At 34.7% G+C, this 15,016-nt stretch overlaps 1 protein-coding gene and 1 long non-coding RNA gene across 4 annotated transcripts in view; one reads left to right on the top strand and one right to left on the bottom strand.

The window, feature by feature from the left end:
* Positions 1 to 442: 442 nt before the first annotated feature.
* Positions 443 to 15,016, top strand: part of LOC150103761 (glutamate receptor U1-like) — a 70,016-nt gene continuing 55,442 nt past the window's right edge. The window contains exons 1-4 of one of the 3 annotated variants that reach the window (XM_090396758.1): positions 443 to 472; positions 12,276 to 12,375; positions 12,475 to 12,597; positions 12,685 to 12,872. In XM_090396758.1, coding sequence (XP_090252884.1) covers positions 12,297 to 12,375; positions 12,475 to 12,597; positions 12,685 to 12,872 — 390 coding nt within the window. In that variant the 5' untranslated portion in view covers positions 443 to 472; positions 12,276 to 12,296. Of the gene's footprint in view, positions 473 to 6,612; positions 6,966 to 12,275; positions 12,376 to 12,474; positions 12,598 to 12,655; positions 12,873 to 15,016 lie in introns of those variants that run through there. The other 2 variants (XM_090396757.1, XM_090396759.1) reach the window with 2 other exon arrangements.
* On the bottom strand, positions 1,102 to 6,588 carry LOC150103762 (uncharacterized). The gene is made up of 4 exons (XR_016548677.1): positions 6,577 to 6,588; positions 4,957 to 5,138; positions 3,645 to 3,704; positions 1,102 to 1,180 (listed from the first exon to the last, which is right to left on the bottom strand). It is a non-coding gene; the product is annotated as an uncharacterized LOC150103762 (long non-coding RNA).

The following is a 15,016-nucleotide window of genomic DNA, read 5'->3' as shown; positions in this document are numbered from 1 at the left end:
AAGCAGTTGAAACCATCTGGTCGAACTTGACTGACATTTCACCGTAAACACGTATCAATTCGAATCACGACATCTTTACAAACATTGCTCCACTTAACTTTCTTGTCATGGAGGAGTTCCCTTTCGATACAAACTCGGCATGTCTCGTATTCATCCACTAAGTGCTCATTCTACAATATAAACATATGCGAAGTTCTCGCTTCGAGGCCACAATTTGTAAACACCTTGCTGTAAAGACCTGTTTTGGTAATAGGTATTTATAGCATGTTTTTCTTAAACGTATAGTTACTGGTAAACAAACACATTTGACAAATGAGCAATGAAAGCAGTTCAAATTCTGAATTATTTCTGCTTTCTACTGACATGAATTCTTTTATCCTTCCCCTCTCACGTCCGTGGTTTGCCAAATAATGATTGACTGGTCTTCTTAATATCAACGAGTGTTAAGCTGCAACAACAGTAACCTATCCCTGTAGGTGTAAGTGTTAGCGTATACGAAAATCATATTACTGTACAATATGCTGACTTGATGAAATTGCATAGGAGATTGAGAAATACTTAGGGCTTTTTTTTCTTCTTTTTTTCCTTGTTTAACATTTCTGGTTTCATTAATATAAAGCCAACGAATTTTTCAAGATTAAATTTTAATTTGTTATAAAGAACAGAGTTATTCGATCATTGGCATGGACCCGCAGGGTTTTTTTTAATCGAAAAATCGAGTTTTTAAACTGGAAATTCAAGACAAAATCAACCATAGAACTCACAATTTGAGGCAGTATTAGGGTTAGGACACGAGATGGCGGTAGGTAGCTGCCACTCTCCCTCCCACTGCTTGCTAAAATAATGTATAAATAATCCTTGGACTGAGCTATCAGCCCAAGGATGATCTAAATTAATATTTCTTACGATTTTTTTTTATATATTTCTTCTTGCTATTGCTGAATTCATGAGGTTACACTAAAAATTATCAGAAAAACTATGGATCATGGTTTTTTTTATTCATAATTAGGAATTTTGAAAACATCATATCTAATCGCACAACAAAATCATTCAAAATCATTCTTCGTATTATTTAAAAAAAAATATAATTTTGATATCTCAATTTTTGAAACGAGTCTTTTTTTTCCCGTACAATTTTCTTCTATCCTTTTAAAAGAATCGACTTGCCAGGAATTGATATCTGTAATGTATCGGGAATATTTATAATTAGTACATGAAACACAAGTGCATTTTTCAACCGAATTTGCATTTACATTTTCAAGCAGACGGAGGACTTGGTTTAGTCTACAGCATTTAAATGTTTAAACTAGTATGGATCATGTGATGTGACGATCTACTACGCATGCGTATAGTGCAAATATACAGCAACCATCTTAATTTTAACATTTAAAATTCATTTAATGATAATTTTTGTAATAACGTTAATCTTTCAACCAAGACAAAATGCGTTTGCTTGCAATTAGTAATAAAAATATTCATTTACATTTTTTTTTCCTTTCTCGTTATTAATATATAAACAAAAGTAGGAATCCCTGCAATATATGAAAACAAGTTTGTGATCTAAATAAAAGATCTAAAAGAAATAAAAGATCTAAATAAATTCATGAAATGCATCTATACTGCTTGGAAAGAAGTCAACGGATACCCCCATGGTCAAGGAACATCGTGCCATGTAACGAGTCACATGTTTGTATCCGGTATAAATTGGAGGAATTAGATGCTCTTAAGTCAGTCAATTGTGTTCAGATGAAATGTCTGCGAGAAGGGAACTGACGAAATTTGAAAGACGCATTGTGATAGGATGTCATATTTCAGGCCTATCTGTTTGGCAAATTGTTGACAAATTGGCCATCTCATATCAACAGTCAGTGATACCAATCACTGATACTGAGATGAAAGCGCTGGGAGCCAACTACAAGTTATACCTGCAGTGGACCACACTCGCCAAACTTTACCATAGGGTGCTGCGTAGGATAATATGTAACACAAACCATTTGTCGTCTGACACGTTGAATGCGGAGTTGCGAGCATCGACTGGAATACGAATCGCACAAAAACATTCAGAACCGAGGCTTACAACATGGGTTTCCATGGAATGAACAGCAATATGCAACCCCGAATCAACATGCAGCGTCGTCTTCAGTAGTGCAAAGAGTGGTACATGGGACGTGGAAGCTTGGAAAGGTGTGTTATGGAGCGACGAATCATGCTACACCCTCTGTTGAGGAAGTGGATGGGTGTCTTTTTGGCGGATGCTCCGTGCACCTCTTTCACTAGAGAGCATAACCCCAATTATGAAATCCGGAATGGCGGTACAATAGTATAGCCTATTTGTCCAGGACCATAGTTTGTGGTGCCGTGAACACTGAACTTAGAGAGGTATATGTAAACATTGTAGACAATGCAATGCATCCTACTTTCTGTCGTTTCTACGGAACTGACAACTTCCCTTTCAGTCCTTATCATAAAGCTGCTGCAGTAACTACGTGGTATGTGGACATCATCACCACACTCGACTGGCCTCCAAGCCCTGATCTCAATCCTGTTGGATGAACTGGAGCATTGGGTAAGGTCAATGAACATCCGTCCCATAACGGTCCATAAACTCATTAGATGCCTACAGGAAGAATGGTCTCCAAAATTCCCATTGCTCGCTGTCGTACGCTTGCGGAAAGTATGTCCCGTAGGACTGCTGCAGTCATCATTGCAGCGAACTGAAGTCCTACATCTTATTGAGGTGGGTTCCAGGGCCGTTTCCGTTGATTTCTTTCCAAGCAGTGTATATTATGATGGTGCCCTGGTAGCCTTGTGACACTTTAGCTACCTAATGATGGTCCAGCCGAAAACTCGTTATAGGTTCAATTGTAGTTGGTGACCAGAAGAACCTTTTCTGGGATTTCTTCTCAACGAGTTCTTCGATCCTTAGTATATGCAAGATTCTTCTTCTTCTCCCAAAAAACTGAGTTTTTTACTTCGTTGGGAAACCGATTATAGAACTCACCCCATTTTCAACAACACTGTTAGTGTTTAAGATGGCGAGAGTTTCTGTTCTCTCTCTCTCTCTCTCTCTCTCTCTCCCCCTCTCTCAAATGCTCTGTAATGATCAAATACTGGCCAGTTCAGGCAATGGTAGCAGTTAAAGGGAATATGAATGAACCAGCTGTCAGCCGATTTCCGAAAAGTTAAGACTAAAAGAGCTCCTGCTATTCCCTTTGGGAACACAGAAAAGGATTGAGCGATTTCAGAACTGGTTTGCGTAATTTTGAATGATTCTAGATTGGTAGAAGACAGATTGGATTCTAGTTTGTTCATCAGTAGAGGAACGTTTTAAGCTGGTTCCGGGCTTAAGCAAGCAGATGAGCTAAATAAGAAAGCAGGAGAGAGAGAGAGAGAGAGAGAGAGAGAGAGAGAGAGAGAGAGAGAAGGGCACACACACACACACACACACACACACACACACACACACACACACACACACACACACACACACACACACACACACACACACACACACACACACACACACACACACACACACACACACACACTGCTTTCTTTATCTTAGTATAATCCTACTTATGGGGGTTTGTGTACATACATCCCTAAATATTACTGAAACGATACTAAAAATGTCTTATACTCACCCACGAACTGTAAGCCTTTTCACTTGGTCAGCAGTCACCTCAAACCAGTGTTGGATGTTACTGTAAGAGAAATGTTTACATCAAGCGAATATCGCGAACTGTGCACGAAATTGTTAATCATTGAAATATAAACAGAAAATAAATCTTTCGAAATTTCCAGGGTACTTTAAGCAAACGTAATACACGACAGTATTCTTAATTTGATTGAATACTGACAGCTATAGAGGGGTGGGTCAAAAATTATGCTTCCATTTTTGGATTATATTCAAAGCTTTTGTTTTTTCATTGCACTCTTAAAGTTTTGCTCTTTGAATATTTCTGATGAATATACGTGTAGCCTGATCATATTAATCTTGGAAATGGAGTTGCAGCAGGTTGAATTCGGCCTCTAATGAATTAGTGGATCCAAGAGTTTCAGTGACTTGTTTCCGAGTTATTGCTACGACTTGATGATAAGACTTGAGCGAACATGTTCGTCCATTAGATTTATAGCAATTTATGAAGTACCTGGAACTGTAACGAGCGTTGAACATTCACAGTTGCTTTAGCAACTATTGACAACATTTCTTTAATAGTCAAGAACTATTAGACTTCTGTACTTTCGATAATTTAAAAATAACCAATACTAAACTAGCGTCACGAGTGAGCGATGTGCATGTTTATAGAGGAAGCGAAAATTTTCAAATCATGATTTAGTAGTCTCTAAAATAGAAATATTAGCAAAATCTAGAAAGGAAGTAAATAAGAAAACACAAGAAATAGAACAGATATACATAAGTATATCTATTACAAGAAGAAAGCATTCGAATTCTGTACCCGTCACGATCAACAGATTACCTAAAAGAAGCCCAAATCGGTGAGAATATAGAAGAAGAAGAAGAAGAAGAAGAAGAAGAAGGGAAAACTTTAATAAAGATAATTCATAAAGCAGTCTCTGAAGTACTTGGAAAGAAAAATAAAATATTAAAACGAAAACATTAAAAATCTGTTTTATTCAAATTATTATAATTTGAATAATATATACAAAAGGAGAGAGAAAGAGAAGGGGGGAGAGGGAAGATCAGCTACAAGATGGAAAGACCAGTGAAGCTGGAACAGCAAATGCCTAATCCTTGATGATAATATAAAAAGAAAAAGGACGGAAGAATTAATTTTAATTAAAATTTAAATGTTCTTTTAAATTAAAATAAAATTAGAAACGAAGAAACAAAATATGTAAACTAAAAATAAATAATTTAGGCAAAGACTTGAGACGTATATATATACACAGATTAAGGAACATTTCAAACGCCCAATGGATTAATTATCGTACCTTCTCATAGTCTGACTGCGTTCTCCATTGGTCATCATCAACCAACAGAGTGCAATCAGCAACAGGAGCATCGGGGTTGCAGAGTACTGAAGCACCAAGTAGTTGAAGCTACCCACATATCTTACGGTCATTGGCCATACGACACAGCTTGGAAGTGCCACTGCAAGTAAGCTGGATACTGTCTACAAAAGAAGCAAATTTAGAAACATTAAAAATCATATAATAATTGAAATATTATTATTATTAAAGGCATAATACATTAAGTAGGTTAGTAATCATATTTTAACAATATTAACATAAAGAGATATTAATACGAGTAGCAGGACAGCACATTATGATATGCAATAACATTTGCGTTGATGTAATGGCATTTTAACATTGGAAATTACTAGCAAGAATTGTTCAGTGAATAAAGCAATAATAATAATAATTTCTTCTTTTTACAAAAACTAACTTATTTTGCTATTGAAATGCATAGTACATGTTTTGTTTCATTAGCTAAACACTGAAAATCTCATATTTATTATAATTAATAATAATATTTTACAGTGCACCAAAGTTTGTGGTAATACAATTCGATACTCACATCAACAACGCGAACATAGAAGACGCTTTTTCGCACTGCAAACTGATGAAGTACTGAAAAGTGGTACCACACTAGAAAAGCATTCAGTAAGCAGAATAATGATCCTATTAAAGCGTATGACAAGAGATTCAGCAGAGGACCATCAGGATGTCTTGGGCTAAAAATTAGCCACTCTTTTTGTGGCCCCGTGGAACAAAATAATATAAAGAATAAAGTGAAAATGGCAACATAAATTTGCTTGATATTCAGTATTTTCTTGACATTTTTCGGATCCATATTTTGTTTACGTACTTAAATTATCATGAGATGTTCTACTGTGTCAATATTTAAACAATATTTCATTGCTGGCATTGTAACGAAATTTTCAATTTAAACAATAATCTTTGAGTTCATCACGGAACAATTCTGGTTAATTTGAATTTGACAATGAACTGTGACAGATAATTGTTAAAAAAAAAAAAAAAAGTCAAAAGCCCAACACTCCGAAAGATAGAAAAGATACCACAAACCTTTTCGACTTTTGCTAGTTGCATATTTTACTTCCAAGATAGAAATTTATTTATCACAGAAGTGTATTCACTTCTTGTGGTACTTTTAGATTCTTTTTCATATCTTCCTTTTTAATTATTATTATTATTTATTTTTTTAATTAATTTGATATTTTATATAATAAACAGTCATTCGTTAGAAATATTCATTTTCGCCGTTTCAGGAATGCTGAATATTATCTGTGTTTTTGCATGGTTTAAAACACTGCTAAATTTAAAATAAATTTAGTAAATTTGTTTTACTAAATTTAAGTATTGTTTTAAAGATAACTCATTAGCATTAGAAAATTCTTTGGAAAAATAGTGCAGCAATAAACCGCTTAAAACATTTTTTCTCGTGCTGAATTAATTGCAATTTTCGAATTTGCTTTTAAAAACACCAATCGTACATTACTTTCAGGACTATTCTATAAACACGCGATATTTAAAGATTAAAAACAGAATAAACAGCTTCTCACTTCTTCAAAACAATAAATACCATCTGACCATTAGGTTTAATCTCTTCGGAACTATTATTTCGCCTCTAGTGACATGAAAATATATTAGATTTTTCCATTAAACTTGTTGTCGTAGTAAGTTTATTTATAGCATTCTACCCGTCAATTTCGTATTCGAGTAAAAGTGTTTTCCTTGTCATATTAATGAATCGTTTGGCCATTTCGTTCCACAGTTTTGCCTTGTTAGAAAAGTTACGATCGCATTTAGCGCATGCGCGAAACTCCTATCTGTTCAATATTTACATATGCGTGAAAGTTGCGGTAAAGTAGCTTCGGAGATTTTTTTAAATGACCAATGGCAAGTTTTTCTCTCTCTCACATCCGAATAGATTGTATTTTATTCAAGTTCATAAAATGGTACAATATTTTATCAGTCAGGTAAGTAAACGTTTTTATTTTTAATTATGAGCTGTATATAGACATTATCAAGCAGTTTTGATCAATTAGTATCGTCTGCAAATTTCCCTTCTTTATTTCCATAGAAATCTCTACTGAAATTTCAAAATTCTTCGGTAGTTGAAACCTTTTTTGATTAGAATCCGCTATCACTTAGCAAACGATAGTAACGCACGCAGTGCTAAGTTCAATGCATGCAGTTTGTTTACGGAAGTTAGCAAGCATACTTGTATTCAAAAGAAAGTAGAATTATTGAACGAACTGTTGAGTTTATATTAATTCTATCAATGCAGTATTACAAATATTTTAATATAATTGATATTAATACAGAATAAAATTAATTGCAATTACTTATTATAATAAGGTGCCAAATGCATTGGTAAGGGAGATGCATACACAGAGGTATATTTAGATTTTGCAAAGGTCTTTGATAAATTTCCACATGAAAACTGGTAATTAAATTGGATCGGATGGGGCTGAACAGTGGATTAGTGCGTTGGATTGAAAATTGGTTGTCTGACAGGTATCAGCGAGTTGTCTATAGAGGAATGACATCCCAGAAGAGGAAAGTTACTAGTGGTGTACCCTCAAAGGTCTGTTTCGGCTCCAGTGCTGTTTAATTTCCATGTAAATGATATTGGGAGAGGTCTGAATGAAATGCAGTTGTTTGCATTTGATGCAAAGTTGGGGAGAGCGATCAGCAGTAGCGCGGATGCTGTGGATTTGCAAGAAGACTTGACTACAGTACTGGCTGAGTGGGTACATGAGTGGATTTATCAATTCAATGTTGCCAAATATAACGTTTTGAAATTTGGGAAACAAAGATGGGATGTAGAGTAAACCATCGGTAGAAATATCTTGGAAGAGGTCTTTGAAGATGAGAGATCTCAGAGTGATTGTGGACAAGGGATAAAGTCATTTTTGAAGTTCTATAACGAAAGTGTGAGCGAACAGGTGAGGAGCAAGTTTTTTGCATGGCGAGTGGTGAGTGATTGGAATGTATTGCCCGAGTGTGCATTGAGACAAGTGACCTTATTTAAGGCGCTGTATGATGAACTCAATCTGTATAAGTGGGACTTCCCGCGATGTCTTTTCACTGCATGGTGTTTTAATAATTATAACAAACATTAATTTTATTTCACATAACTATGAAAATCATCACATACTGACAACACAAGAATAGTAATAGAATTATTACTATTATTGATAATTATTACTAAAAGTGTAATAATGAAAATAAACTTGACGAAAATATCTTTCTTTAAAGAAATTCCTATCATCAGCGATCTTTCAGTGTTTCGCACCAGTAGGCACTTTTTTTTATTTCGATTCGCCTTTTTCTCATTTAAAATATAATAATTATACCAATTTGGCAATGTCGTATTATTGTTGCTATCAAACCACATTTAAACCATCGCATGTTAGAACTTCATGTTACACGCTATTTGAATAAAACAGATAGTGAATTTGATTTTGAAAGTTAGAGACACTCGGCTTAAGTTCCTTATGAGCAAATAAGAATCATGAATGATGTTTCTTTTTTCTATAAATATCCCATTAGCTTAATAGAATTCATCGTGGTTTCATATCTCCCATACATATGCACTGACAATTATGAAATGAAAAAACTTTATATTTTGGTTAATTTCTCTCTCGCTCTTTCCCACGCGAGACTTTCTTATTCTGTTATCTAATTCTGGATTTCATTTGCCATCTTCACTAAAACTGGGCATAAATGGTTGTAATATTTTTATAGGTTTCTCCATTAAGAATGCAGATGATGTTTTTAACGTTTCTGCATATTTATCTCCATATTTATTCATTTTTTCTTTTTCTTTCCTTTTCTTCATTATTATTTTTGTTTGTCTGATTTTCATGCGAAATTTCTTATTGCAGTTATTCTATTTACGAATATTAAGAGTACTGGATGTATTTAGGAAAATAACATCATTATCGTTTACTTGAATATCTTCCATTTAATATCCGATTGCTTCATATTTCTGTTTATATCAGTGGTGTGCACTAATTTTTGCACAACATATACTTCTCCAAGAAATATCCATCCACGATCGACTTTGTTTACTTTAAAAAATATTTATTGGTTTAATTATTTTTACTTAAAATATTAATTGTTTACCTAAGTTTAAGAAGCCGAATAACTTTAAATAAACACATTTTTTTCACAATATTCGGAAGTTTAGGGTAGGTCAGACTTGTTTAATAACCTCAGTGACAACAATGCTCTTATAGCAGTGCTGTTAGTAATAAAAATAATAAAACTGTATTATTTGAACTTCCCGGAGTCTCGAAATATGCATTGCTTGTACAAATTTAATTTCTGCTTAAAAACGTTTACAGAACTTATCATATGAATAATCGTTTAATCCTGAGCTTGCAGTTCCAAATTTAATCCATTTAGTTTGGCTCCAACAGCAGTTGTCAAAAGTGCCAAATCTAATAGCCAAATATCATCTTCCAACTGCTTGTAATCATTACCTCTTGCGACAAGACGTTGCTTAATATCAAATTCTCTTGATATCTCACTTGTCTTAATATCAAATTCAATTGATGTTGATGATGATCAACTTGATCATCATCATCATCAATTTCCAGATATCCGCCAAATTTATTACTTGTGAGCACTCCGATATCGTCATATCTAACATTTCGTGCTTCTAAGGCACTTCTGACCGAATCAATCCACCAATACCTTGGTCTTCCTCTGGGTCACTTTCCTGCCATCTTGGCATCAAAAACCTATTTTTCTAACCTTTCTTCACTTATTCTATTTAAGTGGCCGTACCACCTTAGACTCGATTTGCTGACACATTCTTTAATGCTAATAATGTCAAGTTCCTTTCTGATATCTTCATTTTTAATATGATTCTGTCATTCATATCATCGTTCACTCCCTAATTTTTCTCAGAACCCCCATATCTGTGGTCTCTAGTCTTTGGTCAAGAGTTTTATTTCTAACTCAACTCAACTCTCAGACCCATAACTTAAAACTGGTTTAACACTGTTTTGTATATTGCTAGTAAATAGCTGAAATATTTTACTTGTTCTATAGGATCTCCATTCAGAATACAGCTGAGGTTTTCTATTCTTCTGCCTATTTTCATAGTTTCGGTCTTTTTATTGCTGATTTTTATGCCAAATTTGTTACAGCTGCTATTCACTTGAGTTAAAGAATCCCGAAGACATTCACCAGATGTGTTTAGGAGTACAACATCAATTGCATAAAGCAAAGAGCTAAGTTTCACATCGCCAATTCTAATATCAGGCTTGATGCCGCTTTCTTTCATAATGCGATGCATATAGTTCAGGGATTGGCAACCTTTTCAGACTTTCGTGCCACGTTCAACTTTTATTTTAAATAATCGCGCCGCAAGCGTTTATTTAAGAGAAAATAGTGAGTGAAAAAAAATACTTAAGTTATTAATTTTTATTATGCCCATCTTAAATAAATCAGAAATATTTAAAGTACGAGATATGAAACAAGCATGAAAATGAAACTCAATGAAACTTTATTATCACGTAAAAACAAGGTAATAGAGTTCATGCATCACAATATGTGTGTCTCCCTGCTAAACGTGACTTTTGTGATTGTTTTCTCTTAGCCAGATTATCTAGATCCACTTTATAACCTGATGTGCAAATTCAAATCGAAGCATGCAAATGTTCATCAGTCAGTCGAGAAGAAATTTTATTTTTTCTAAAACTCATGGCAGAAAATGCTTATTCGCAAATGTAGGTGCTTCCAAATGCGACTATCATCTTTGCAAAAACTGATTAATCCTTCAATTTTTTATTTATTTATTTATTTGGTAAGCATCGATCAATGTCGACATTAAAAGCGTTCAAACATAATCGCATTTCGATGATGTTATTTTTTATGAAAATCCACAAATCCTGTTGAAAATTCCATTTGTAAATCTTCAATAATACCAGCAAAAGTTTCATTTTGTTGGTATTTCCAAATTGCACGCACGGGAGATATTACGAAGTATAGGTAAAAATTATTTTTAATTTATTTTTCATATTATAAAATGTATTATCTAAATAATTCAACATACCGGACACATGCCATGTTAGTATGGTCAACCTTTTATGGGCCGCCAAAAATGCACGTTTGGGCCGCCTATTGCCGACCCCTGATATAGATGATGAACAAGAGCGGAGATAATGAGCGTTGTTGTCTTATCCATGATTTTACATCAAACCATCTTCCTGTATTTCCTTCAATTCTAATTGCTGACTAATAAATTAAATATACACTATGTATTGCTCTGTATAATGTTCCATTCACCCCATAGAATTGTAGTGTTTTGAAAAGCTTTTCTCTAGACACCTTGGTCTTTTCTAGATCTACAAAACTTCAGTACAGATCCTTGTCATATTCCCACAATTTCTAAACTATTTGTCTTAAAGTGAAAATCTGATCTTGATAACCTTTATTTGACCTGAACCCATCTTGTTCTTCTCCGAGTTTCTCTTCCACAATTTCTGTCAATCTCTTTTTAAGTATGCTTGCATAAATCTTATCTGGATTTATCACAAGTTAAATTTCGAAATTGCCGCAAAAATTGGATTTTTTTTTTTAACAAGGTGCATTTTTGATAATTGCTGTCTTAAGAGGAATATATGAATACATTCTTGACAATCGACTAAAATTCTTCACGCGATCAACGTCATGTAACCACCAATATAGTGGGGATGAATAAGAGTGGAGATAGTGTGCATCCTTGTTTCACGCTAAATTTTACATCAAACTACTTAATTTAAATATAGATTATGTACTGCTATTACGTCTCGTTTATAATATATGTAGCGTTTGGATCCTCTTTTCCCTTGGTAATATATCATTCCTTTTTTTTTTTTAATGTGAATATTACCCAAGGAAGATTTTTGTCAACGACACTCGTACTGTAGATGTGAAGGTGATTTTTTGTCTGTTTTTGTTTAAAATTTTATATAATTTTTGTATGGTTATTTATTTATTTTTAAACAGTCCGGGATTTTAAACACGCAGCCTATTGGTCGGAGAACGGATACGCTAATCACTCGACCAACCAGGCCAAATTATATTCCCGTGATTTCGCGTCTATCATATTTGCCCGCATTTGTATTAAACAGCGAGCCATTGTACTTAAGCGTTGATCAAGGTTTGAATGGATACTGTTGTCGCCTAGAACATGCATGTCATCTAGTAAGGAATGGAAGCGAATTATGAGCTCGGAGGATATCCATTAACACAGCGTTGATCTATTCTATACTGTTTGTACTTTTCAGATTTTGTTGACGATTTAAAAAATGCTGTCAGCGAATCATGCAGGTTGGATCATTCTGTCAGTCACGATATATTGTTCGAGTTTCTCAACTGCAGCGATGGGTACGTACATTTTTAATTGCCCTCTCATAATTAGATGTTACTATTAAAGATTATGTCGTTATTTGAAAACCTTTAAGTACAACTATCCATCTATTCCAGTTTGTTCTCGAGATGAAAAGGTCCCATTCCATGAACTTCCAGAGTGGAGACAGGAAGAATGCTTTCTGAAAATTGTCAGTAATTCCTTGAACAAAACCTTGGATATCGTCCTAGTCAATACAAGTAAGTCTTGATTGGAATTACCAGGTAGTGCACAAATGAATAAATAAAATACAGTTAGGAATACATTGATATTATTGCAATCCACAGATAAATCAGCTACGGAAGATCAAATTCGGCTTTTGTCCGCCCAGACGATTCGAGCAGTAGTTCTTACAAGTAGCGAAGACGAAGCCAGTTGCAGCAGCGGGTTCCATGAGTTTCTGATTAATAGAAAAGGTCACTTGAATCCGTTAGTTGCGGTCTATTTCCCGAAGGATCAGCAAGAAATCAACGAGGTAGGGCGGTATCTTCACATCACTTGTACATTAAAAGTATTTGTTGTTACAATTAAAATTATTGCCTGAAAGACAGCTGTTTGAAATCATAAACATAAAATGCGCACCGTAAAGCTGAGTTTCACTGCTTTTTATTAATTTTGATTAAGAATACACGGAGAACATTGTTTAGTAATTATTTGTCTAATTATCGCAATAATTATCCAGATTTGAGACCTCTGCAAGTTATATACTTGGTGAGTAGTTAACTGGTCACTTTTAAACCAGATTAGGATGTACATAAGATAAGGAGAAGTGACATCATTGAGCAGAAGTAGATAAGTGACGTCATTTTTGAGATGTAGTTCGTGCCGTTATTTTAGTGGGCATCTGTGATGTCATTTGTTTAGCGGATGTATGAGTTGTGTGAGCGCCTTTTTTTGTTTGTTCGCAGAGGTGCATTGTGGGTAATGGTTCGCGTATGGAATTCTGGGTGATGGTTAGAGTATGGAATCCTTGGGGGGGGGGGGGAGACCCATCCATCTCTAACGTCATGTTGTGTCTTTGGTTCGAGTGGAGAATTCTGGGAGATGTTTAGAGTATGGAATCCTTGGAATTTCCCTGGGAACCCATCCACCTATGACGTCACGTTATGTCTTTTGGTTCGAATGTGGAATTCTTGGACGTGGTCTGTTGGATCCATCTGTCAGTGACGTGAGGTGAGCCTTTGGTTCGAGTGTGGCATTATGGATAATGATTAGGGATTGGAATTCTGGGAGGATATTTGGTCACACATTGGAGTGTTTGGCTCGATAGTGGAACTATGGTTGAATATTTGTCTATAGATGGCAGCACGAATTTTCCAAAATAAGTGTGTGGTATTTTTCCTGATTTTGACTATTGGAATTTTTCTAAAATAATTAACTACTGGATTTCAGCGGTGTCCCCCATCATCCCCCCCACAAACACACACATACACAATTTTTTTCGTTCCCTGCATTAATTTCAATGTAGTGTGAACAGATGGTAGTACGAATTTGGTATTTTAAGTGTGTGTGATAATTCATCCCTGATTTAGACAATAGGAAATTTTATAACATAAATTGAAAGCCAAACGGCTATTTTTCTGGCAACCTTAATAATAATAAAGGAGATATAAATATTTTGATGTTTAACTGCCAGTAAACGAAACTCTAAGAACTCAGACTAAGATCTATGAGTTTCATACCAAAAAACTATCGGCAAATCCATGTGTAAGTAACCACTTGGTAGTACGACACCAAGGCAACTCAAATCAAAGGTGGAGCAAGCTCCCTCACTCTACTTGATATTCTCTCATAATGTAAAAACGCAGCCCCTAGGGGATGTAATACTGTAATTACATTATGAGGAGAGTTATAATATAATATATTATAATATATATTATAATATATTATAACTATGTTATAATATACAGGCACACCTTTATGGCATTCGTATAGTGAAGGTATGTAAGTTCTTTTCACTTAAACCTTGTTATCTTCCAGGTCTACCTACTCACTGGTGACACCTCAAAAAAGGTTGAAGCCGGTCTGGCTAATGACCTCTCCTCATAATGTAATTACAGTATTACATCCCCTAGGGGCTGTGTTTTTACATTATGAGAGAATATCAAGGATAGTGAGGGAGCTTGCTCCACCTTTGATTCGAGTTGCCTTGGTGTTGTACCACCAAGTGGTTACTTACACTTGGATTTGCCAATAGTTTTTTGGTATGAAACTCATAGATCTTAGTCCGAGTTCTAAGAGTTTCGTTTACTGGCAGTTAAACATCAAAATATTTATATCTCCTTTATTAATAGGAAATTAATAAACGAGATATTAATGACTCTAAAATTTTATTTTAGAGTCAAGAGACGTCATTACAATAGTTTTGACATTCACGTTTTTTGTCAATAGGTAGCAGTGCACATTTTTCTAAAATAATTAATTACTGGATATCAATGTTCCCCACTGTTTTTTACTTTTCGTTCCCTGCATTAATTTCACAGTAGGAATAACACATGGCGGTACGATTTGGTATTTGTAGTGTGTGTGTGTGTGTGTGTGTGTGTGTGTGTGTGTGTGTGGTATTTCATATGTACCTTTGATAAGAAAAGACATGGATGACAGTGAGGTTCCATCCCC

Source organism: Typopeltis vanoorti, chromosome 8 (genome assembly GCF_054136105.1).
Source record: "Typopeltis vanoorti isolate ZY-2024b chromosome 8, IOZ_Tvanoo_1.0, whole genome shotgun sequence".
NCBI classification, from domain to species: domain Eukaryota; kingdom Metazoa; phylum Arthropoda; class Arachnida; order Uropygi; family Thelyphonidae; genus Typopeltis; species Typopeltis vanoorti.
This window is presented reverse-complemented; position numbering and strand designations above follow the sequence as displayed.